The 27,115-nt window shown below is 33.4% G+C and overlaps 1 protein-coding gene across 1 annotated transcript; it reads right to left on the reverse strand.

Moving 5' to 3' along the window:
• Window positions 1–6,201: 6,201 nt before the first annotated feature.
• On the reverse strand, window positions 6,202–12,561 carry LOC141653813 (DEAD-box ATP-dependent RNA helicase 32-like). Its single transcript, XM_074461672.1, has 8 exons — window positions 12,051–12,561; window positions 11,615–11,890; window positions 10,684–11,007; window positions 10,337–10,528; window positions 10,088–10,243; window positions 9,542–9,954; window positions 8,618–8,778; window positions 6,202–6,740 (listed from the first exon to the last, which is right to left on the reverse strand). Exons 1-8 carry the CDS (start codon window positions 12,423–12,425, stop codon window positions 6,436–6,438), a joined length of 2,202 nt encoding a protein of 733 aa, XP_074317773.1. The 5' UTR covers window positions 12,426–12,561; the 3' UTR covers window positions 6,202–6,435.
• Window positions 12,562–27,115: the final 14,554 nt, after the last annotated feature.

A 27,115-nucleotide genomic window follows, 5' to 3' on the forward strand; every position in this document is an offset into this window, starting at 1 on the left:
TAATAAATTTCATAATTTATAATTAAAATTGAAATTTTTAAAATAAAACATGTTAAGGAATTAATTAAAATTCTTCAAATTACTAAACACTCACCATTATTAACATTTTCCTATTTAATTCATTATTTTTAAATTTTTTGTAATAAAACTTGTTAATAAATTAATTAAACCTCTTCATATTATTGAACACCCACCATTATTAACATTTTCCTATTTAATTTTTTTTAAATTAAACATGTAATAAAGTGATTAAAACTCTTCATAATACATAACACAAACCAAATTAATTAAAAGTTTTTCCTATTTAATTAATTTTTGTAATATAATATGTTAATAATTTTACTAAAACTCCTTATATTACTCAAAACCCATAATTTTCATTAATATTTTGTCCTATTTAATTCATCTCTTGAGGTCCTCGACAATCAATTATCTAATTTACTAATACCACAAAATAAATTTAAAATTAAATTAAAATATGGGAATTTATGGTTTAAAACCTACAATACCTATAATAGTTTCTATTCACTTTATTTATTTAAAATATGCCCATTTGTCATGAGTTTCTAAGTTAAGGATTGTATTTTATGGTTTAATTTATTTATTTGATTATATTGATTATATTGAGTATATTGAGTATTATTGTCGAGTATTATTATTGAGTATCGTTGTTGTTGTTGTTGTTGTTGTTGTTGTTGTTGCTGTGTTCAATAAAGTATATTTTAATTTGTTATGTTGTTGGTTTTATGAATCGTTTGCTTTATATTTGAATTCATGTTTTCCAGTTGGTTTAATTTAAGTGACTTACATTTGACAATATTTTGATTCATTTGTCAAGTTTTTGTCAGGTTGATGTTTTATCTTTTGGTCAATGTATTTTTTATATAACTTTAAAGCACCATGAAGCGTATGTGAATGCAGATAAGACAAACCATCATGTGGGTAATCTGAAAAGGGAAGAAATACAAAAGGCACGAAACTAAGGTAAAATTAAAGGTAAAAAACGTAAGGTAGAAGTTGATAAGTAATGGATGATTGTTGATCTCAAAATAGAAGTCTTATAATATTTCTTTTAATTTGTTATTAAACGTATATTATAGTGTAATTTTACTATTATACTTTCCCGATCAACCTATTTGAATTTGTATTTTTGTATTCACGAGTATAATCATCTCTAGCATATTTTTTTTTCATTTTATATGAACTATTATCAAGGCATGTAATAAAAGGAAGCGAAAGTGAACCTTCGGGTAAATATTAAATAATATGATTTCTAAATTCTACTTTGTAAGTTTTTAAGTTTATGTGTTTTTTTTTGTCAAAACAGGAATAATACATAAACTTACTCTCATAATTTCCTAACAAAAAAAAAACCTTACTCTCATAATTATTGGTAAATAAATAAGTACAAATAATTGAATGAAAAATCTTTAAAATTTCACAATTTACTTTTTTGAACCACCATGACAATAATTAATCATTTTAATTATGTCAATTCCTCTTCCAATTTAAGTTTTCTCCAACTACCACCTTTTGATGGTTGTTCTATAAAATTTACTTTACTTTTTTAAGTGGTTTATGTTTTTTTAACCATTATAAGTGATCGTTGATCTCAAAATGGAGATCTTATAATATTTCTTTAAATTTGTTACTAAGCGTATATTGTTGTGTAATTTTACTATTATGCTTTCCACATCAACCTATTTGAATTTATATTTTTGTATTAATGAGTATAATCATCTCTAACATATATTTTTCTTTTTCATTTCATATGAACTATTATCAAAGCATGTACTAAAAGGAAGCGAAAGTGAACCTTCAAATAAATATTAAATAGTATGGTTTCTATATTCTAATCCGTATATTTTTAAGTTTGTGTTTTTTTTTCAAAACCGGAAGAGATTATTTTATAGTCTTTAACACTATTTTTATTTTTATATAGGATCGTGGACATAAGTATAACAAGAGATGGATCAAATTCTTGAAATAGTAATAAGGAATTTAAAAAATTTTATGAACCTTTTGAAATTCGGATTTAGGGAATATAGTTTTTTAGATTATTGAGCAATTGAAATGAAAATTTAATTCGTAATACATGGAGTAAATACGGACCATACCGTTGAATCGTATCTAATATTTTTCTATCGATATACTAAATATTTTTCAGATGTAAATAATATTTGAAGCATGCACGTGATGATGAGACTTCAAAGATATTTCTATGGGAGGGTTGATGGAGAGGTTTTCAAAATAATTTGGAGATGACTATACTGATATATTGAGTTTACAACCTTATAGGAAGCCATTGAAGATTTTTCCATGCGGAATTTATTATATACGGATGGTTTCAACTTTTAATATTTAAAAACTCACTTTAATTGTGGAATAAACATAAGTATATATAATGAGTCGTCTTTGTCATTGCTCCGTTGTCAAGTTTCTCAAAATTAGTAACTACCACATTGTCACTTGCAGGATTCGATTTAAAAAAATAAACCAAAGTTGTCAAATAAATAAGGTATTAACTAACTAATTTCTATGTATTTCAAGATTGCATATTTTAAAATGGATCAACAACTAATTGCTCGAACAAATATTAACAATACAATAAAAATATCAAAACTAAAACAGATAAACCCGTGAATTTCACGGGTCACAAACCTAGTTTAATAATAAAAAATATAAAAATAATTTTAAATGATTGAATATATGTGTGGGACAAAGTAGATAAGTAATAGTTATGTTATTAGTATTAAATAATTACTTAATTTTGAAAAGTATGTTTTTCGCCTTAAAAATGGTAAGATAAAAGACATTGAAATATTTTTTTGACCCAGATTGTAACCGGCATTCGACCTGAGACCCGTAGGACTTGACCCATGTTCTAACGATATGTATGACCTGATCTGCCCGACCCATTTGACAATTCTACTTTGTAGTGTTTTTATGTTTATTAGTTTAAAGTTCTAATATTTGTTTTAGTTTTTTTCTATCCTATGCCCACTAGGCATAGGATAAGAAACCCAAACAGGAAAGAATTAAATGTATTTATTGTAAAGAAAAGTGAAAGTGATAAAATATTGCAATTTTCCATAAAAACATCATTTAATTATTTCCTTTTTAGGTTTCTTATCCTACGCCTACTGGGCATAGGTTAGAAAAACCGTTTTATTTATTAGTTTAATTTTTTTTTTTTTTTTGAGAAAAACACCCAAAAGGGCATTACCTAATAACGATAAATCATAAATTACAGCACTGTTAGCGATTGGAGGTAAAACATTCAACCAAAACGAACTACCAACTACACGAGGAGTAATATGTGCTAAAGCATGTGCTACAAAATTATTAACTCTAGACGTGTAAGACCATAAAACATAAACAAACTCGGTACATAACGGCATAACCCAAGAATATCATCAATAATCTGCGAGAAACTACTTCTCCCTTGTCGTCTCTCCTTCAGCGTATCGATGACCTGTAGGCAGTCACTCTCCACCACCACCACTCGTTGATGTCCCCTATTTCTCGCCTCTTGAAGACCGTCCAGAACCGCTACCGCTTCCGCAAAGTATGGCTCCCAAGATTGCTCGTGTACAACAGCTCCGCCCAACAACACGCCTCCTCCTTTATCCCTGCAAACCATACCCGTACTCACCCCTTCTGCCTTCTTTACCCCTGCATCAACATCCACCTTCACATATCCCTCCGGTGCTACTTCCCATCCACCACCGTCCCTCTCGCCCCTATTCTGTCCATCCAAAACCCGCCCCTCCCTAGCAGCCCCTATATCACCAATACCCTCGCTGACCACATCACACACCCGTCTAGACCTGGCAAAATGGGTCAGACCCGAATAACCCGACCCGAAAAGGCTGATCCGAAACCCGAAAATGACCCAAACTTGCTTGACCCGAATATGACCCGAAACCCGAATTGACCCGACCCGACCCAGACCCGACCCGAACATTGTCTGACCCAATGTTGACCCGACCCGAGGTGACCCAATCCGAAAAGACCCGACTCATAACTGACCTGATCCCAAATGACTTGAAGTGACCCAAAATGACCCGAAATGACTAGTACTAACTCATTTTAATATTATATATATCAAAATAAAGTTTCATTGGTTACAATAATCCCTAATAAATGGTTAAATTTGCAAAATAGCATTTCTTAATCAAAATAGTATTAACTTAAGTGCTTAGCCATTAACTCAAAAGCAACCCGACCCAAAATGACCTATACCCGAAAATGACCCGATCCGAAATGACCCGACAACAAGTCACCCGAAATTGACCCGAAACCCGAAAGTGACCCGATCCGACCCAACCCGACCCGAAATATGTGGCAGACCCGAAATGACCCGACCCAAACTGACCCGACCCGTACCCGACCCGAGTGACCCGTTTTGCCAGGTCTACACCCGTCGCACTACTCTGCAACCTCCACCCCATTAAACACAACCTTATTACGATAATGCTCCCATATCGCCCAACAATAATAAGTAGTTTAGTTTCAATCATGTTAGAGTAATGTCTTAATAGGGTGAAGGGGTTTAAAGGATTCTTGGGTTTATGCGTGTGGGCGGGTGTGGTTGGTTGGATGGGGGGGTGTTGGACCTAGCTCGGTTTTCAGGATCAAAAACCTGTAAATGTTGGTCTGCGGCCGATTTAATCCAAACTTGAAATGACCTGTTATTAGGGCAGAGCACTGATCGGGTATTCGATCCAAAGTGCTAGTTCGGATCAGATATCCATATTAGAAATCCTGAAATTAGATATCCAAACCAAATGTTTCGGATTTCCAATGTTCGGGTATCCAAAATAATCGGATCGGATGCTGATATCCATCGGATATTCATACTTTTGAATTTCCTTTAAAATTAAGTTTGAAACACGATTATATTCAGTCTTACATGATGATTTTCTTTAGTATTCTTACTCCAATATTCTCGACATAAAATTTAAGTACCACTTAGATATTTCTCTAATATTTTATACATTAATTAAGTTGTTGTATCATATAAAATAAAATTTTCTCAAAATTATACTAGAAAACTATAGTTTCAGATTGGATCGGATATCCAAATGTTTTAATTCTAATATCCATATCCAAACCAAAATCAAAGATTTCGGATCAGATATCCAAACCAAACTTAACTTTCGGATCGGATATCCTAAAATTCGGATCGGATATCGGATCAGTTTGGATAATCGGATTTTTGGCTCAGCCCTACCTTTATTTTAGCCTAAAACCCGACCTGACTTGTTCAACCCGTCAAAGATAAATCAAGAATATTATTTAGATATAAATATTTTTATATTATAATACTTGAAAATATATAGAAAAATAATTATTAAAATGGACGAACGCGGCCTGTTGGGGTGACGGTCCATCATACCGAATCCGATCCAATATAAACCTAAATAACCGGACCCCTTAGGATCCGCCACTGTACACACCGAGCAGTCGAGCACACCGTACTAGAGAACTTTAAAGGAGGCAGACAGGCAGTGTAAATTCTGGTAGTCAGATGGAAGAAAATGAAGTAGACTTGGACAATCATTACTAACTAATATGTTAATTTGAAGTCAAGTTTCCTTGTTTACTAAACTAAAGGAATTCAGACAACCATCACTGACAGAAAAAAGGGACAGCTTACCTTATATGGGTTAGACTGTCTCTGACATCAATCTTTCTTACTGACCTCTTAACTTCAGAATGCAGCAACTGTTTTTCATCATCCATATAGACTCACATATTAAGATGCATTACATATTGTTTCTCTGCAGTTTTTGCATCAAAACTCGGTATTAATCTTTAGTAAAACTACTAAATAACATCCTCGAGTTTCCTACTGAGAAAGTCGGCCTCAGATTTGTGCGTGAGTGTAAAGTTTCGAAATGGGATGTGAAAGTAATGATCAAAGCCAATACAGCTGTGTAGCTGCCAGAATGTCGAGACTGAAGTTCGCTGTCTCTGCCATACTCGCAGTTATCATGCTTTCTCCCCCAACAGGTAAAGAATTTCCTGGTAAAGAGTAAAGAGTTTGAGGGTCAAGATAATTGGGCTCTCGATGCAAATAGAACCGGGTGCGTCTCCAGGTAAATGCACACTTCTCTACCACCTTAGCCCCATGCCCCATCTTCACCTTCAAAAGAGGCTAAAGACAGCATATGAGTTTGCCTCTAAATTCCAAAATAATTTAAAAATTTCTCTTTTGTCAAAACAGCATTGAGCCGAAAAGTGACAAACCAAAATTTTTAAAAACTGCATTTACATCTACCCAAAAAAAGCAAGCTCTTGCTCAAAAATATTAAGCCTATACTCTTTCAGAACCCACTGAGTCTTGGTTTTCCAAATACATTTTGTTGCCTAGATTACCGCTCGACATCGTCAAAAGCAAATGTCAGCATCTTGCTCAAAGATGCTGTCTCAATCGTGCATAGAACCGAGCAGCTTAAGAGCAAGAGCCTCTTGGGCCTCCAAAGAAAGTTTATTTCGTTTTGCGACCGTGTCCTTGTCTTCACTCTCACTGTCTGAGTACAGCTTGGTTTTCTTATTGAGTCGTGGGGCGACAGCTTCTCCATCAGAATCCTCTTCATCTTCATCAGGCATTCCCCTCTTAAGCTTAGCCTTTTTCTTCATTTTTATCTCTTTGAGGCGTTGACGACCATGAAGCTTATCCTCTTTATCTGCCTCCTTCAACTTTTCTCGTTCCTTCTTATACCGTTCAAGCACTGCAGCCAAGGTTACCACAACTATTCAGCCATATTGGAATTACGAAAAAAAAAAGAAAAAAAAGAAAAAAAAACCTACCTTAAGGATTTCAAGTTTCGACACTAGGAACTAGACAAACATTTGTTCATCATGAACCAATTTGGAAGATCTTTTTTCACTAGATATACCCTTGCTTCAATGGTTCCGAGATTCGACTTTAACCATCACAAATATTTATAGCCACTTTAACTTATATCATTCACTTTGGTGGAACAAATTCCTTCTTAATATTTAATTGTCCTACTCTATTGTTCCTCCATTACTCTAAACCCATTTTCCCTGTGAGAAAAATTACAACTCCCGCCATGATAAAGGAACATTAAAGAAAAAAAAAAACTCGTATTCATCTGATCGCCTCTTCCCCCATCAATATTATACTAAACACTAGGACGTGGCGTATTTTCATGCCAACTATAGTAAGTAGTAACAGATAGCCCACCCAAAACAACTGGAACTCAAAGTTGGACAAGAGAGGAAGTGAAGAGAGCTGAAAAGTACGACGGAGAACAGAATTGGTATCCAAGAAGAACAGAGGCTGAAAAAACATGTAACTACCAACGATTTACTATTATTTGCCCGGAGTATAGCGGAATGAAAAAGAATGGCTCATTAGGTACAGACATGCCAAACGGGTCATCCGGTTAATCTTCAGATCCAAGTTAAATCAGTTCTGTTTTAATCAGGTTGACCTAGTTTCAGTTTCGGTTGACCTTAGTTTCGGTTTCGGTTTGATTTCAATCGAGCTCATTTCGGTTAACCACTTTAATCGGTTTGTGCTAGTTCGAGTCGAGTACGGTTTAGGCCGGATCAATATGAGCTCGGGTGAGTGTCGGGTCATAATTTTCTTGAGCCGAGTGTCAAAAAATTGACTCAATGTTCCTTCTACTTTAAATTTGAATGTAATAATTCAAATTAACATTAAAAAATAAAGGATCAATGAAAAAACATCCAAAATAGGAGTTTTTTTATAGGAAAATAAATATTTTTAAGTCATGTTAATCGGTTAACTTATTATCGGTTCAGATGTAATCAGTTTATCGTATTATTCAATTTCGGTTTCGAGTACTATTCAGGTTACTCTACCGGGTGTTCGATCGGTTATCAATTCAGATATTTGAGATCGATTTTTCAGATTCGGATTTAGTTTACCAGGTCTAATTAGGTATACACATCAGTGTGATGAAGCTAGCCGTGGTTGACAATTAAACGCAATTCCTGACACCCGTTTCATCACGGTTATTCAAAAACAACCTACATGTGTTTTCATGATAAGCATGAGACTAGGCACTAGGATGATGATGTATAGCTAATTACAAATCTGGAAACAGTAGCCGTCACCAAAAGCTATTTTGCTTGGACTCTGTTAGAAGTATCCGACTTGGGTGCATGTCCAAAGTGCCGGATTCAGCTAGTTTATGGGAAAAAAAAAAATCATGTTTTTGGTCTAAAATGAAATGTAGAGTGTCCCACCCATGTCCGAATGTCGAGTGTCCAGGATGGGTACGCGTGGTAATATTGAAGAGTCCGAGCAACTTAGACCAAAAGTCCATTCTTTTTCGATGATGCATAGCATCTTTTCTCTAATCAACATTCAACATGACCCAATGAACAGTATCTTCATTGGCTACAGTTTCACTGAATTGTCAACATCTAAACTTACTTTTTATTTCCGAAACATGTTTAAGACAATTGTCTCCAGCATCAGTCACCATCATATTACGTGAATGAACAAGAAGAATGGCATGGCAATTCTTAACATGAGAAGTCGATAATTCTTAAATTTTACAAATGTTCAAGTTGAGAGAAAATATGATAACTAAAAAGTTGGATTTCGTACCTTTAACTTCATCAATTTTTGAGGTATTTCCCCCAGCTCTATCTGCTATAGCTGCAAGAGGAGGAAGATCATTGCCCTCTTCATCAAACACAACCCTTTTCCCTGTGGGTCTATTCACATTAATCTTCAATTTCTTTTTCTTCAAAACTCTGGTGACAGGTCTACAAGAACAAACAGGATCAACACAACAATGAAAATGATAGAAGGTGAACACACCATTGCTCATAAACAATCTTCGATAAAAAGAGGGGGCAGGGGTATAAGTGGCAGTCAAAATGTCAACAAACAAGACATCAAAGCAACATTTAGGGGTGTGCAAAATCCGGTCCGGTCTCCGGTCCAACATTTTTCAACATTCCGGTTTCCAGGTCTTTTCCGGAATTATTATTCTTTTTTCTTAAAATATTATTTAAAAAACACATTTTAGATCTACTTATTCCGGTCCAATGGACCGGATTTTGAAAAAGTGGGTATGTAAAGAAAAAATCCGGTCCAACCGGTCTGGTCTTGGACCGGAATTTTTCTGGTCCGGTCTCCGGTCCATGTTTTTTCGGGATTCCAGTTCGGTCGGTCAATGGACCGGATTTTGAAAAGGTGGGTATGTAAAGAAAAATTCCGGTCTAGCCGGTCCAGTCCGGTCCGGACCGGTGCGCAACCCTAATCCCAGTGCCTCAAGGCAACCACAAATGATAGCCTTGATGGGTAAGGGTGACATGATATGTGCAATGTTATCGCTGCATTATCAATACAGAGATGTGTCTGAAATTCCCACAACGATAGTTGCACCGAGAAATGCATTGAATGGATGCTTTTAAAATGCAGAGAAACTGGTCATATTGATTTATTCCATCTTCAAGCAAGACATTGTAAACTAAAACTGTTAGGTTACAATTCTCAGGAAAACAGGAATATGAAGTAATATACACTAAGGCTTCAATGTCAGGCTTTTGTGGCATGGCTTCAGCAGAAGTCTCTTTCCCAAGGAGATCACTGTCAGATTCATCTTCACTAGATTCACTCCCGACCATTCCTGATGTCTCCAACAGATTTTCTGCTGCAGACTCCTCTAAATCAATAGTAGGCCCTACTTTTGAAGAACTCTTGGCCATGCTTTTCCCATTAAAAAACCTAATTTTTGGTGTTAATGGTAAACCCAATGATGCTGAGAACTCATCAATTGCAAGTTTCATCACGTCGAAAATTTCTTTGTCCTTCTCTTTACTGATAGACTTGAGATACGTAATGAATGCTCTTTGAGCCAACTGCCTCATTTCAGGAAACCGGGCTAATTTATCAGCTAGCTGAACAGCAATGGGTTGCAATTTCTCTTTATTCACCTGAAAGTTTGAAGAGACGCATGACTAAACTAAAAAAGTATGTAGTACTTGATAAAGGACAGAAAATAATCACAGCTAAGGTATTCAACTGTGCCGCCAAAAAGACAAGAGAAAAGTAACAAACAAAATTTACCTTTCTCTCAACAATTGGAATTTTTGCCTCTCGTAGTTTATCTAGCATTTTTATTTCCGACGGTTCCAAAAATAGAACAGCTTTTCCCCCAGAATTGTATCGAGCAGTGCGGCCAACTCTATGTATGTATGTTGCAACATCAGGAGGACAATCCACCTAGACGGAAAAAAATAAAAGTTGAAGCAGTTTAAATTCTGAACTTAAACAAAAACAGTCGCTCAACAGAGAAAACAAAAAAAAAGAGCTCACCTGAACAACCCAGTCAACAGCTTTATCGAAATCAAGACCTCTTGAGCTCACATCAGTTGAGAAAAGAACAGCATGTTCATCACAAAATTGAGAATATGTTCCCAGCCTCTTTTCCTGGTTCATCTTTCCATGTAAGCACTTCAGAGGTATACCAGGCCGTAGTTTCTTGAACGCCTCAAAGACAAACTTCACCTTCACAATTTAAGTGATAACAATAATCAGGCAGTCTGTTCACTCTGTTGTTGTATTAAAACCAGAAACAATCACGAAGGGCAGATTTAAATCCCTCAGTTATACAAAGATGAATACAAATGACAACAATCTCGAATAAATTACGCCAGACCTACCTGCTTGCGGCTAGTAAGAAACACAAGAACCCTGGATTTGAGATGAGACTTAATAAAACTCCACAAAAGGTCCAACTTTTGATGTAGAGGGACAACAGTAGCAGTCTGCACCAAGTTTTCTGGAGTTGCTGTAGTGGCTTCTTCGTGAACACTCAGATATTCAGGATCCTTTAAACTGAGTCTTGCTAGGTCTTGAACCGATTTTGTTTGGGTTGCTGAAAACAGCAAAGTTTGCCGCGTCCTTGGAAGCTGTGAAATAATTGCATTTACTTCTTTCTTAAAGCCCGCATCAAGAATTCGGTCTGCCTCATCAAGGACTAAAATCTGACACGGAGAAAAATCCTCAGACAACCATTATGTAAAGCTTCAATCCAATAACATACAAAATTAATGACGCCATACAGTTTAGGACTTAACTTTCTTGGTTTCTCTGAAAGTGTAGCCGTGTAGGCAGCTGGTGCTTTGAAAAGAAACTTAATTATCTTTCAAAGAAGTTTACCAGCATGTATTCATTAAAACAGATTACATTTTTGTTTACCTCAAATAGTCCAAAGGCAAACAACATGGAAATGAAATCAAATTTCAAAGATTATCTGAATCGCAATATCTAAAAGAAGCACAAACCTACAGCAATATCAAGAAATTTAGCAGGACAGCAAACCTTCTCACTGTGTTATATGACATTATTTTCTTACATCTTAAATATTGTTTGCAAAACTGAATTGTGTGCTTCGGGAACTAATAACTGGGAAGAAAAAAGATTAGCAGATGACAATATCAAGGTTGGTTCTAGGCTTCTAGAGTTAAAAAAAAATAATGGGAAAATTTACATTGAGAAAGTTTGCTGAATAGATCACCTAAATACATCACAAGACCTGAGCAATTGATCAAATAAAGAAGAAAAAGGAAGAACGCATAAGATTTAGTTGACCTGCAGCTGAGAGCATTCAAAATTTGTTGTTTCATCCATGTGTTGTAGTAGCCTTCCTGGAGTACACACCAATATATTGAGTTCATGCACACGTTCTTTCTCCGTATCAACCCCTTTACGGCCACCAATGAGTAGACCGGCACTAAGCCCATGATACTTGCCAACTGAGTTTAAAACACCAAAAAGCTGAGTGGCCAATTCTCTAGTAGGGGATAGGATGATGCAGCCCACACCGAACTCCGGACCCCATCTTTCCTTGTACAACTTCTCCAACACCTACCTAATAGTATTTGTAGTAAGTAACTTGCAAGAAAAACGCTTATATAAGAAAAAGCATGGAGTATTGATTATGCCATAGAGACGGCCACAGCGAAACTAGACGATCAGTAACTAAGAAAAAGGCAAGGAATTGAAAAAGCAAAGGAAAGGAACTCACAGGAATAAGAAAAGCCAAGGTTTTACCGGAGCCAGTTTGAGCAGCACCAAGAATATCACGGCCGCAAAGCGAATGCGGCAAAGAAGCTCTCTGAACATCAGTCATCTTCTCAAACTTAGAATTTCTCAACCCATCTTTAGTGTTTCTAGACAATGGGAGGTGCTTGAAGAGGTGACAGCCAGCGTACCTTGAGAAGGTATTTTCATCGAGCTTCCCCACAGGTGAGTCATCCGGCAATGGCGGAAGCGATAAAGGGTTCAAACCAGGGTCGGGTTTACCGAATTCAATCCATTGTTTTAGCATTTGGATTTCTTCCTTTTCGGTAAGACGGCGTTGTTTGGCTAATTGACGCCGTATTGGTTTTGATTTTTTCATTTTGGTGGATTTGGGGGAGATTGACCGAGGTGGCCGGTGGGGGGTTTAATGGACAAGATTTAGGGTTTAGTAGGAAATAGTATCGGTAGAACCTTGGCTTTTGTTATTCCTGTGAGTTTCACTTTCGTTGAACTATTTCGTCAAGACTTGACATTATCAATATGAATGTTGATTTAATGCCACACATATCGGCAAATCACATTTTTAATTTAGTAGGCCTTATTCAATAATTTTGTCAAATATTTTGATTAGCCGGTCTATTTCAGTAGCTCTCAATATGTTTCCCTTGTACGATGGAGTTAGGGTCTGATGTAAATTTATTGGCACTCTTGAGATAAGACTTTGGTAAATCTTAAGATAAGACTACCAATAATCTACCTTAGTCTTGACAAAGTCTTAATAAGTTGAGTCTTAGAAATCCAAAACTTAACTTAAGACTTTGGGTGACTCTTGACCCACCTTAAAGGGAAATTAACCAATGAATGAATAACGGATAATGAATAACGGAAATTAACGGAAGATGATACAGATACACATAGTGTACAAAAAGTTTGTACACAAACCAATGGTGGCTTGACACGTGGCAAACCGTGGTAAACAAGGCAGATTAGTTTAGGGTTAGGTTAGTCATTTTACATATATAGTTAATTAGTTAACTACACTTAGTTAACATTATTTTTGGTTATTTTTGTTATATTTGATTTAGTTTTCTAAATTTCCAATTTAATTTTCAAAATTTTCGTAAACATTATGTGGATTTATTCACCAATTTTTATGGTTGTATAATTTTTCGAAAAACCCCTAATTATTGGAACCCTAATTTTTATCCGAATAATCAACTCGTATAGATAAAATTGATTTATATTCCATATACAATAATCAATCCATAATTCAATTCGTGAATAATTCAATTCGTGAATTTTTTGAACTTGAATGCGATTTGATGAACCCTAATTCGTCAATAGGTACATAAATTTAGCCCTAATTCGAGTAATCAAATGATTATGAACCGTAATTAAATAGGTGAAATTGATCTAGTATGTAATTCGATATTTGTTATCATTAATGATTGATGAACCTTAATTCGTGCAATTTGGGGGAAAAAAAAGAAGTGAAAAATAGAATACAAAAACCAAAAAAATGTTGTTAATAAGAATCGAACACGAGATGCATCGTGCATTAGAAGGGTGTTTAACCATTTAAGCAAGGGGTATCAGCACATCTAATAATCAATTTAATTTTATTATATAGTGTTAAATAATCTTAATTCATAAAATAGTCAAACTTTCCTATTATACTAGTTGGAAAGCCCATGCGATGCACGGGCCTCTCATTAGGATTATCTTTAAAAATTAATATATTTTAAGTTAATAAAAAAAGTCGCACTAGTACAATTAATGCAATTGGCATCGGTTATAAACAGTGATTGGCATCGGTTCCCAACCGATGCCAGTTTACACATATTGGCATCGGTTATACCATAAAAACCGATGCCATCGGTTATACCATAAAAACCGATGCCAATTTACACATATTGGCATCGGTTGTTATTCAATTGGCATCGGTTCTAACCGATGGCAATTTACACATATTGGCATCGGTTATACCATAAAAACCGATGCCAATTTTTGCATTATTGGCATCGGTTGTAACTTAAGAACCGATGTCAATCATCAATTACAACAATAAAAAAAAATTTGTGCCTAGCCAATAAATAAGTTATTGGCTATTTCGACAATCATACCTGCATTATTTTATTTTCTAAACGCTATAGAAAATTCGACAATTTATAAATTGAGCAATCCAAATTTCATAAGTTCAATACCAAGAAATCCAAATAAATTACAGCCATTCAAGAAATTGTATCCGGCAACAAAATCACATACAAAAAAACCCATAACTATTCAAGTATCAAAATCAACCGTTCACTACATTGTATATTTTTGTTACAAAATAGAGCCCAAAGCTCCCGAACCTCGTTCATCTCTTCGGGTGTAATTCTTTGAACCCGCACACCGTAAACAAGAACAACATAATGATTAACTAAACTACAACTTAGAAAGAGAAATAAACTACTTGAAACAATTTATAGATTAAATACTACTCAAAGGATACGCACAAACAAATGAGCTTTTTTGGCCTCACATCCAAAGTCTAGGCCACACTCACTCGATTTCTAACCAATTCGCACGAAAGAGAACAACAAACTTAAAGCGCCTACTTAAACAGTTTCCTAGGCATATAACACGTCAAGAGTTGTATCCTACCTAAGCAAATGGCGTCAACTATAAGACGGTCGGGCTGACTCACTACTAGAAAGCCACAAGAAAAAAGGAAGAAAATTAGGTTATACCACGGTTACCTGAATAGTCCTCGTGTTTCAATCCTCTTCAGAAGATATGGATGATCACATAGAGCAAGGACTGGCAGCGTCCGTTAAATTATTATCATTAACAATTTCTCGACAATAACGTACAATTGATGACCACTTGATAAACAATACTAACCTCACGGAAGAAAGTAACGGATGCGGCCAAGAGATTGAGGATTTCCAATATTAAAGAAAGTATCTGCATGCTCAAGTTAAAAGAGAGTCGAGGACTTGGCGATATCTTGACGATTTACACACTAATGCAGCCATAAAAGGTAAAAATTGAATCAAACATTCCACCAATCTAACCAAATCGCACGAAGAGAATATCAACATCATCGTATAAAATCGGTTTTGAGACAACAAGAACCATAAGTACCATAGCGGGGAGCATTGACACCAAAGTATAACACATGAAGATTTTCTTCATAAATCTACTCAATAAAAAGAATAGAAATTATTTAAGTTAAAGCAACTTAGGTTTAGAATTAGCAGGAGAGTCTCGCTTATATTACCTCATAGGCTCACACAGTTATCCACTCTAATCCATCATTCTCCTCTTAAACGAACCTCTTCTTCCACAATTGTAGCATCATTCTCCTCTTAAACGAACCTATTCTTCCACTTTTGTTGTAGTTCGTGAAAATGTCTGAGAGAAGGCCATAGCAGGAGAGTCTCGCTTATACTACCAATTCTTCGTAATTGTTGTACGTTCTAAAAGGCCAGACAATTGAGCAATATAAGGAAACATAAAAATTTTGGAGGTTGCTAATATTACATTTCTTAAAAACCTATACGCAACACCAATGGCATACTATCATGATTAATGATAAGGATTTTGTGGATGACAACCAAATACTCAACTAAATTGAACAACAAAAACTACATTCTTACATCATCGTTGAAGAAATTGATGTTCTACACTGACCTCAATTCTTTTACCAAGCATAATGGCAACGAACTCTAACACCAGGCGGTTGTGGTACGATTCTTATTTTTTTAAATATCTTATTATTCGAGGGGTCTTTTTTTTTCATAAGAACAACAAAATAAATCTTGTCGGCCAGACAAGAACAATAGTCCTTTGAAGGTTTGAAATTGTATATCATTATACAAGGCCTTCTTTTGCCTATCCACATAATATAAAACTCAAGAGAAATGAGATCAAAAACTATACCCCAAGTTTCAGACAACACTATTAGTCATGTTGATTCTTGTTTGCCTATCCTCTTCAAGTATGCATTCATGCAGAGAAAAGTACCTACGAAATGCAATAGACGAACATAAGCATCATTGCATCAGAACAAGAAACATATATAAGAGACAAATAGCCGTATAAAATAAAGAGATTGTTTGCTGCCTAGAAGGTTGTACAATCTCCGTGTTTAAAATAACCAGGATATGTTTTCTAAAGCATAATGCATGTAAAACATAAATAAAAGGTATGATAAATGTTGAGTACCAACTCAAGGAACTACTTGGAGTTAAAAAAAAAATCACATTTATACCATGCCAGTGAAGTATGCCAGAGATAAAGAAAGTGGCCTTTATAATATTTTGGTGTGCAAAGAATACAATCAAGACTAGTAAAAAAATGACCTAATTTTGATTTAATCCACATATCAAACAAAATAAGTGAAGCTTAGTTGATTTCAGCAAAAATATCAACTAAGTTACACATCAATGGCAGATTGAGCAGAAGTTACCAGAGTTGCGCAATTTTTGTGTTTGATTTCCAGTTACTTGTATACAAGTACCGAAAGCCGATTATCTTCTTTGGAGCGACTTTCTTCTTGTTCGGACATCAAAGTGGCTTAATTGATTAAGTTACCCATCCGCATCATAAAATTGAAACCCATGTTACGAGTTGTAGAATTAGAAAGCTGTTTTCTATCAAACTCTTTTGTCGAAAGGAAACTCATACTCCAATTGTTATGCTATACATCCAGCAGTTCCCTTTGTGAGAGCCAACAGCAGCACCTTGCAGAAACAACTTTGTTTTTAGTTACGGGTATCCGACTCAAGTTCATGTCTTACTGTCTTATCAGCTATCTTATAAAAAATCCTTCAATTTTAATCAAAGTATCAAATTACTAAATGTGTCCAAATGTCTAGTGTTTAACATATAAATGGACTATTGGTTTATTTACATTTCAATCAGTTCCAGAATAGAAAATTCCATCATTCAGGAAATCTTTTCAGAAAGCACAGGACGGATATGGCAGACAATCATTCTTCTGAATTGCTAACATGTGTCAGAAAAGAGAAGTAAGAAGTGAATGAACCTGACCATCTGGAGTATAACAAGCGTGATAACCATTTCATGGAGGTCGGTCCAATCAACAACCCGTCTTCCGACACGTTCCAAACCATGACCTTAGCATCAAGTGAGCCGCTGATGAAATAATCGTCATTTCTGAGGATTGAATTGTATACAAGTAAGCGGAAATCAAACACAAAGGTCAGCTTCATTTTTGTGTTTGAATTGTATACAAGTAACTGGAAATGAAACACAAAGGTCAACCTATATCAACTAATTTAGTAGTGTACAAATTAATTTAGAATCGAACAATTTTTTCCTTAAAACCCTAGTCATTTAAACTGAAATTATTCAAGTGAGATATAATACCTAGAATAGGAAAAGAGGAGGAGGAAAAGATAGAAACAAACCATAAAAATTCTGCCAAAATCAAATTCGAATCAACCCTAAATCCTAAATTCACCCCTAAATAAACATGAAACAAATAAAGGAGAGGAAAAAAATACCTGAGAAATAGGGAGATTGAAAGGGAGAAGCGGCGCCGACTATGGATAGGTTCAGGCGAGATCCAGCAGGCCGCGTGGTCCGATGAAAGGGAGAAGATGAGAGAAAGAGAAGGGAGATGTGCGTGGTGACGGTTGTGGTGGTGGTTAATTGTAAGGGGAGTGGGTAAGGAAGGACTGTGTAGAAATGAGGGGAAGGGGACGAAATGATACGGAGTAATGTATATAACCCTAACTAAATTGACATCGGCTGTTTAAGTAACCGATGCCAGTGCCTAACAAATGATCATGCCATCGGTTATTTAGTAATGACCGATGCCACTATTCCCTTAAAGTACATTTGGCATCGGTTATTAGTATAACCGATGCCACTGTGCCGATGTCAATTGCCTTATTTCTACTAGTGGTCATACTATATTGTCATTGATGAAAAAAAAATCCGTTATTGCTTTTAGCATAAAAGTTTTGCCATCAATTAGTATAACATCAAGTAACATAGTTATAGTAATTAGTAGTCTGTATAAATTTCTCGCAAAATCAAATCCAAACTGAATTCCAATAAAATTAGTAATCTTTAAACACAATCAAAATATCACTGATTCTATTACATAGAATGCACGGGCACCTAGTTGTATCATATGTGACAACATTAGTTAGTAGTTTATGTCATTTTTTTTTAAATAGTCGGGTTACTAAGTTAGTATAATAATGTCAGTTCGTAGTATATATTTTATGGCATCGCTGAAAACGTTATTTTACGTTTCCATGGTCTGATAATAGAAAACTATTAAATTTAACAAAAAGTCAAACTATGTTAACAATAGGAGCATTAGATGAGGACGGATTAATCATCAGTTCCTATAACAAAAATGCAACTAAAGTGTTGTGGCATTTGGTATTTTACTATATCGGTTGTATACTAACATTCAGAAATATAGTTGGATTATAGTGTTACCGTTCTTATTGTCTAAGCACCATCAATTTTTAACCGAAATAGTCTTTGACTACTTATCCTTAAAAACTTCATGCAAAATATATAATACAACATCTTAATTTGGCAAATTGTGAAAAATTCTTTATAAACAATGTCCTTATAGCCTTGATACATTTGGTCTCTATCATCGATGTAGAACCTTAATCTCTTGGATAAACGCTTCTACATAAAGCTGGCCATTAATAAAAAATGGTTTTGACAAATAAATTTAAACATGATTTTGTCACTGTTCGTAACTCTTGTTTATTGCATGGCGCAACATTAGAGCCGGCAAATAATGGCATGACACGAAAACACGATACGAATTCGACATGAAATTAACGAGTTTGGGCTGACATTTAAAGACCCATTTATACAAGTTGGTCGACACGAACATGCCATGAGATTTAATTGGGCTAGGTTTAGGTTGAGCACTATACACACGGACCCGACCCGAATAACCTATCTACTAAATTAATCCCATTTTTTCTTGATCCTTACATAAATATATTTACACTTTTCAAATATTGTCATGACACGAAACTACGACATGAAATTTTAATGGGTTAGGATTGAGGCTTGATGACCCATTAATGTAACTGGATCGACAGGAACACGACACGAGATGTAATTAGGTCGAGTTTTTGTTGAAGAGTTTATGATCCATTTAAATGTGACACCTGAACCCGACGTGACCATATCTGTTTATCACGTCTATGTAGCATGGTCTCGATGTATATTGTCTCTGCTAAGGAATGAAAGGAATATTTGTATCAGAGGAAGTCATTACTATCCTCGGGTTCAGTATCTTTTGCCGACTTTGGAACCCGTAAGTATATTCGCTTCTACTATGAATTTTCCAAGGCGATTGATAATATGACAGATCTCGTTAGATAATCCTCTTATGGAGTTAATGTACCTCAACAACATAACCGACACACCACACTTGGTAAAGCATACCATTATGAGTTATATTAAAAAATTCATCATGTATACTCCCTTCTCTTCTTAAACATCTTCCGCCTTGTTTCTTAGAGGTCAAACTTTTATAACTTTGACCATTAATATGTCGAAAATCATGGTCAAACTTCCATTTTGACGATTGTGTAGAAGCAATGAGGATGAAGTACATTTAGTGCGAAATTCCTAAAAGATAATAAATCTTACTCCCAAAGTCTACACCAACTAAAACACTCTACCAAATCCCGCATAATGAAAATAAAAAACGACTCCTAAAAGCAAGGATGACATATGGGGGATAAGACATGACGGATGTAGGTGTTCTTGTTGTTGCAGGTAAAAATTTTCAAAATCATAATCGCTTCAACTTGGAGAGATCTTAAAATAGTTTCGTTCCATTTAAATGTCATATACTCGTATATTCTACAACTTTCTCAAACAATTCTGATATTATTCTACCCATATATAACACTCATGGTTGGCATGATTTAAAATTCAATTTGAGCGTAATAATTTATTTATATTCGCTACATCCAAGACAAATTTTTTTTCTTATTGTAGAGTTAACAATAATTTTTTTCATGATTTTGGAGTATATATTTACCTTGTGTTACAATGCCTAATTGTTAATATTTATTTTGAACCAATAGCTATAATGGAGATTATAAAATTAAAAAAAGGAACTCGAGATCAACTCCTAACAATAGGGTCAAAAATAAGTAAACATTGACAGAAAAAAAAAATTAATTAGATATGAGGAAGGCCGGGAGATTATGAAAAATCTCATATTTAGGCTTTATTTCAAAGAAATAAGCTTTTGACCAAAATTTCATTTATCTTAATTTTTTTTGTAATACGTAATAGATAAATTATTTGCCAAAATAAGAGTAAGGGTGAGAAATGAGAAATAAGTTACCTGTATTTTTTATTCTTCCAATTTAAAATATTCAATATAGAGAACTTATTATGTACTTTTGGAGTATCATTTTACCAAAAAACAAAAACCCAACTATGTTTCGTTAGTTTGCCAAACATTTTTTACTTGATCAATTAAATTATCATTCTTAATGTTAAGTTACCTTTTAAGCTATTTTTAGGTTTAAGTTAACTTATCATTTAGTATGACTAATGAAATTTAAGATACAGTATACGAATAATATTTATGCTATTAATATACCATATAATTAGTTACATTGTGTATTTTGAGTATCACCTACTTATATTGGGATAATTTTATTAAAATATTAAGAAATCTACTTTTATAGGATAATTTTATTAATTTTTTTTCCGAAATCTACTCTTGTTAGGAATTCTTAAAAGTTGGACTCTCTAATATCGCTCGAAAAGTTTCTGCTTTATATATATGTATTGATTTATTAATTTTTTTTTCCGAAATCTACTCTTGTTAGGAATTCTTAAAAAGTTTGACTCTCTAATATCGCTCGAAAAGTTTCTGCTTTATATATATGTATTGATTGCCCTAAATTTCGCCTTTTATTGTTTCCTTTTATTGTTTTATTTTCTTATTAGATTTTTTTGGTAACTAAATTATTTTAAGAATCTTTTATTTGATACAAATAAATTTATTTATTTAAATTGATTCTTAAATCATACGAGTATAATTTTTAATACCGTATTCTAAATCATATCTTTTTGTTGAGTTTTTTTTGGTATAATTATTTTTATTTTCTTGTATCTCAACGTTGAAGTGTTAACAAGAAGACAAAGAGATATTTTTTTTTTTTTAAGAAAAACACAAGCATTAGTAATTGAAGATGGATTTTGATCTTAATTTGCCTGTGGAAGATGATGAGCTTGATCTTAATGTGCCTTTGCCTTGGGAAGACGATCTTGACAATATCAGTTTAGAAGATGTTCATAATAATGTGGAAGATCAACAGGACGGGGATGATCAAGAGAACGTTGTTAATAACGTGGAAGTTCAACTAGACGAGGATGATCAAGAGGAGGTTGTTAGCTTTGACAACTTTAGCTTAGATGATTTGTTATATGATGACGGTGTTGATGGTGAACCTATCAACATTGGAGATGACGACAACCATGATGATGACGTCAACGATGAGGGTGACGACAACCATGAGGATGACGTCAATGACAACGATGATACTATCGTCGAAAATGAGGTAGATGAGTTGCATGAACCTCCTGTTGTTGAAGGGGGGTATGTGCAGAAGGTCGCTAAGTTCCTAAAAAGCGGATACACCGACAATGTTGAATTTGACCCTCCGACACAAGGAATGCATTTTGCAAATGGTGATGAGCTTGGTGCATATTGTTACCAATATGCCTATAATCAAGGCTTTCAATTTTATATCAGGACTAGCAAACTATTGGAATGCTATTCAGAAAAAGGGGTAAAGCGATATGGTGTGGGAAAGAGCGAGCCTCGTTTCTACATGCATAAACGAGTCAGATTATGTTGCACAAGGGTGGCTAAACCACGGGAAAAGAACATTGACGTCTCCTCATTTAAGCCATGCGAATGTGTCGTAGAAGCCACTTTACTAGATGATTTCATGGTCATCAAGCAGGTTAGATTGGACCACAATCATGATGATCTCAATCCTAAAAATAGTCGACATATGGTAGGATACAGGGTATGGGATGAATATTTTAAGAGACGAGCCTTGATGAATGATGAAGCCGGTAAGAAATCGATCCCGATTTTTACTATGCAATCAAGACGGATGGACGTTGGACGTTGCAGGGCTATGTCAAAGGTATTTGGTGATGCGATTTCTTATGACGCTACGTTCCTTTGTAATAGGTAACATTATCATCCCCGTTAATTTCTTTATTCCACCAAATTTTTTGACAAATTTTATCAGTCATAAATTGATGATTCGTAATTAAAATCGTTGCTGTACAATTATAGCTGGGTATGACTAGTATGAGACCTATTTAACAATCACAATTATCATTACCTATGCGAAAAAAAATTAATCATTTGATATTAGGATTAACATTTGAAGAAAATTATCGTAGGCTAATTGTCCTTTAACAATATTCTCTGGCAATCGTCATTTAACAATTGAATTCTCTCCTTTTTTTTTGTTAAATTGATCAGACGTATGAATGTATGATATGATGAAGATAAACAAGTGTTTATTATGATCTGATGTAGACAAACGTATGACTAATTTGAGCTAATTTGATGATGATAAACAAGCAATTATTATTTGATGAAGATAAACTATGAAACTATGAATTGGATCCTTGATTGCTGTTTTGGTAGGAGAATCGTATTTAGGTTAAAATACGATTTCAATTTACATTAAAATGCTTATACTTTTAAATTGCAGGTACAAAATGTCGTTTACTCCGTTTGTTGGTGTAAATCATCACGACAGTACTGTTGTACTTGCATCCGCTTTGATTTCACACGAGGACGCCGCAAGCTTTACTTGGGTGTTTAGGAGATGGTTAGACTGTATGGGTAGACCTCCTTCAGTTATAATCACCGATCAGTGTAGGGGGATTGGTTTGGCTGTGAAGACCGTATTTCCTAATGTGCCACACCGTTTGTGTCTTTGGCACATAATGCGAAATGGTTTTAAGAATTTGGGGAACTTTGCTAGGTTCCGTGAAATTAAGCCTGACCTAAGGGATGTGGTTTATGAGAGTAAGGACATCGATGATTTTGAGGCATCAAGCCCACCATCTTCAATTTGAGACATATTTTCTCTGTGATTGATAATTTAGGGCTAGAGATGATGAATTTTTTTTTTTTTTTTTTTTTTTTTTTTTAATTAAACTGGCGGTTTTAGGGTTGAAGAGGAAGAAGATGAATGGGAGGAAGATGAATGGGAGGGTAGGCAGTTTCCGGTTTTATAAGGACTTTTTTTTTTCCTTTTTTAAAAAAAAATTACAATTTTAAACAACTTGGTTTTAGGTAGATATTTTAGGTTTTCCTTTTTTGAAGTATAAATACAAGATTTTGGTTTTATTTTTTATATTATAATATATAATAACTAGTCTAATATTTATGTAATATGTCGATATTAAGCTATTTTCGTAAAATGTCGATAGTAAGCTATAATCGGAACACGTTAGTTCCTAATTTACGTAAAATGTCGATAGTAAGCTATAATCGGAACAAGTTAGTTCCAAATTTACGTAAAATGTTGATAGTGAGCTATAATCGGAACTAGTTAGTACATAATTACAAAAAATGTCGATAGTAAGCTATAATCGGAACAAGTTAGTTCCTAATTTACGTAAAATGTCGATAGTGAGCTATAATCGGAACTAGTTAGTACATAATTACATAAAATGTCGATAGTAAGCTATAATCGGAACACGTTAGCTCCTAATTTACGTAAAATGTCGATAGTGAGCTATAATCGGAACTAGTTAGTACATAATTACAAAAAATGTCGATAGTAAGCTATAATCAGAACAAGTTAGTTCCTAATTTACGTAAAATGTCGATAGTGAGCTATAATCGGAACTAGTTAGTACATAATTACATAAAATGTCGATAGTAAGCTATAATCGGAACACGTTAGTTCCTAATTTACGTAAAATGTCGATAGTGAGCTGTAATCGGAACTAGTTAGTACATAATTACATAAAATGTCGATAGTAAGCTATAATCGGAACACGTTAGTTCCTAATTTAGTAAAATGTCGATAGTGAGCTATAATCGGAACTAGTTAGTACATAATTACATAAAATGTCGATAGTAAGCTATAATCGGAACAAGTTAGTTCCTAATTTACGTAAAATGTCGATAGTGAGCTATAATCGGAACTAGTTAGTACATAATTACATAAAATGTCGATAGTAAGCTATAATCGGAACAAGTTAGTTCCTAATTTACGTAAAATGTCGATAATAAGCTATAATCGGAACTAATAATTAAGTAATTTCATACAATCAAACTTAGAAACCCTAAACCCTATATTGTAAACCCTAAACCCTATATTGTAAACCCTAAACCCTGTATTGTAAACCCAAACCCTATATTCTAAACCCTAAACCCTATATTCTATACCCTAAACCCTATATTCTATACCCAAACAAGTATATTCAGTTTTGCGTCAATTGTGTGAAATTTAATATTTTTCCCAAACTTAATTTAAATAATTCAATTTTGCACCAATGGTTTTAAATTTGGTCAAATTATTCAATTTCGCGCCAATGGTTTTAAAGTTGGTAAATTTAAAAAAAAAAAATTACAAAAACGTGTCTATGCAGAATCGAACCCGGATTGGCCTATGTTATGCGTTACTATTAGAAACCAGTTGAGCAATGGGTATCAACACGATTACTAATCAATTAAATTGCAATATATACTAAATCGAATCATTACTCTTAAATTTACATTTCAAATTTTATTCATAATCAACTACGATATTTCATATCTTTTCCGTTTTTAATTTTATTGTATCTTGCTATAATATATTCATTTTAAGATTTTACAAATTATACCAAGATATTTTGGCAAAAATATAGGGATACGATTAGGAAACTAAATTTTGGGCCAAAATTTAGGGCATAAAATTAGGAAACTTTACTTAAGTTTCAGAAATCAGATTATTTTGGGAGATCATATTTTAATTTATTAATTCCATTTATTTTCATTCACATTATACTCAAATGCAAACAATAATCTCTTCTAATGCAACGCGGGTTCGAATCCTACAAAACACAATATTTTTTAAACCATGACTATCCCTTTCTTCTTATGCATCGTGGGTTCGAATCCTACAAAAACCACATTTATTTCCACCATGTCCATCACTTTAGGGTTTACCATTTCAAGTTAGTTTACGACTTATTTCAAGTAGTTTAATTGCTTTTGAACCATAATTCGTTTAATTCGATTCAATGTTCACACATATTCTTAATTCAAACAAATAATTAAAAGGATATTGATGAAATGACTATCAAATTTATTTCCATACTCTTTAAAAAATCCAAAGTTATCTTACTGTTCCTGGAACAGTAAAATCTACGCCTGTCACGTGATATTCTAACCATTCTTTATTTCCCTCATTGTAAGCCCTCCTACCACCATTTCCCATTTCACCTCTAAGGCTTTGTTCTTTTGGACTGAAATTGTCTGAACTGAACTGAACTGAACTGAATGGAGTTGAACTGAACTGAACTGAACTGAATGGAACTGAACTGAACTGAACTGAACTGATGTGATCTGAACTGAACTGAACTTAACTGAATTGAACTAAACTGGAATAATAATAAAAAGATAATATTAATATTAATAATAATAATAATGATAATAATAATAATAATACTAAATATTATAATAAAAATAATACCAATTATAATAATTATAATAAATATTATTATAATATTATTCATTAATAATAATAATATATTAATATAATCTAATAATAATAATTTAATAAGATATATTAAAAATAAAATAGTAATATAATAATAAATATAGTAATAATAATAATAATAATAATAATAATAATAATAATAATATATTAGTAATATAAATGATAACATTATTAGTAATAATATAATATATTAATAATAATAACTAAAAAATAAATAATAATATAATAATAATATTAATAATAATAATAGTAGGTCTAATATAATAAATTATTAATATAATAATATTAAATATAATAATAATAAATATGTGATTAATAATATTAATAATAACGAGTATATTAATAAAATTATAAATATAATATTATAACTTATTAATGTAATAATATTAAATATAATAATAATATTAAATATGTTATCAATAATATTAATAATAATAAGTATATTAATAAAATAATAAATATAATATAATAATAATGATGATAATAATAATAATAAATATATTAAATATAAATATAGTAATATAAAAAATATGAATTAATTATTAATAAATATAATAGTAATATAATAAATATAAAAATAATATAATAATAATAATAATAATAATAGTAAATACATTATAAAAAATAATAATAATGATATCAATAAGAATAATAATAGTAATGTTGAAATAAAATAATATGAACTGAACTGAACTGAACTGAATGGAGCTGAACTGAACTGAATGGAGCTGAACTAAACTGAACTAAACTTATTAGAACTGAAATTAAGTCCAAAAGAACAGGCCTAAAATCCCTGTAATTTCTCCCTACTCATCAACGTCCCCAGGCCACCAATCCACGCCATTGTCGCCCCATCATGGTCAAAACGTTCGGCCTGTCTGTTGCGTCTATACCAAACCTACAAGGTACGTTATTTTTTGTTAATTTGGTTGTTTAGTTCTGAATTTGTGATTTGGGGTTTTGGGTATTTAGTTGCATGAGGATTTAATTTGTTTGTTTACTAACTTTAATCTTTAATCGTGATTGTATGTTTTGCTTCAGAACAAGATTCGGTGACGCTGAGTGATAAAAGCCAAAACACATCTACCATTACTCTCGATTTACCCAAGCCAAAACAATCTGGACCCAATAATCCAATAATTCAAGTCATGCAAAAGGTATGGAGTAAGTTTGATATGATTATTGTTGTGAGAGGTATTGTTGATTATATTGCTGAAATGGGTGTTAATCGCAATAAATAATTTAGATGATGCTGTTAAATTTACTAACAATAATTCATCAAGTTCATCTT

The sequence above is a fragment of the Silene latifolia genome, chromosome 4 (assembly GCF_048544455.1).
Source record: "Silene latifolia isolate original U9 population chromosome 4, ASM4854445v1, whole genome shotgun sequence".
Lineage (NCBI taxonomy): Eukaryota > Viridiplantae > Streptophyta > Magnoliopsida > Caryophyllales > Caryophyllaceae > Silene > Silene latifolia.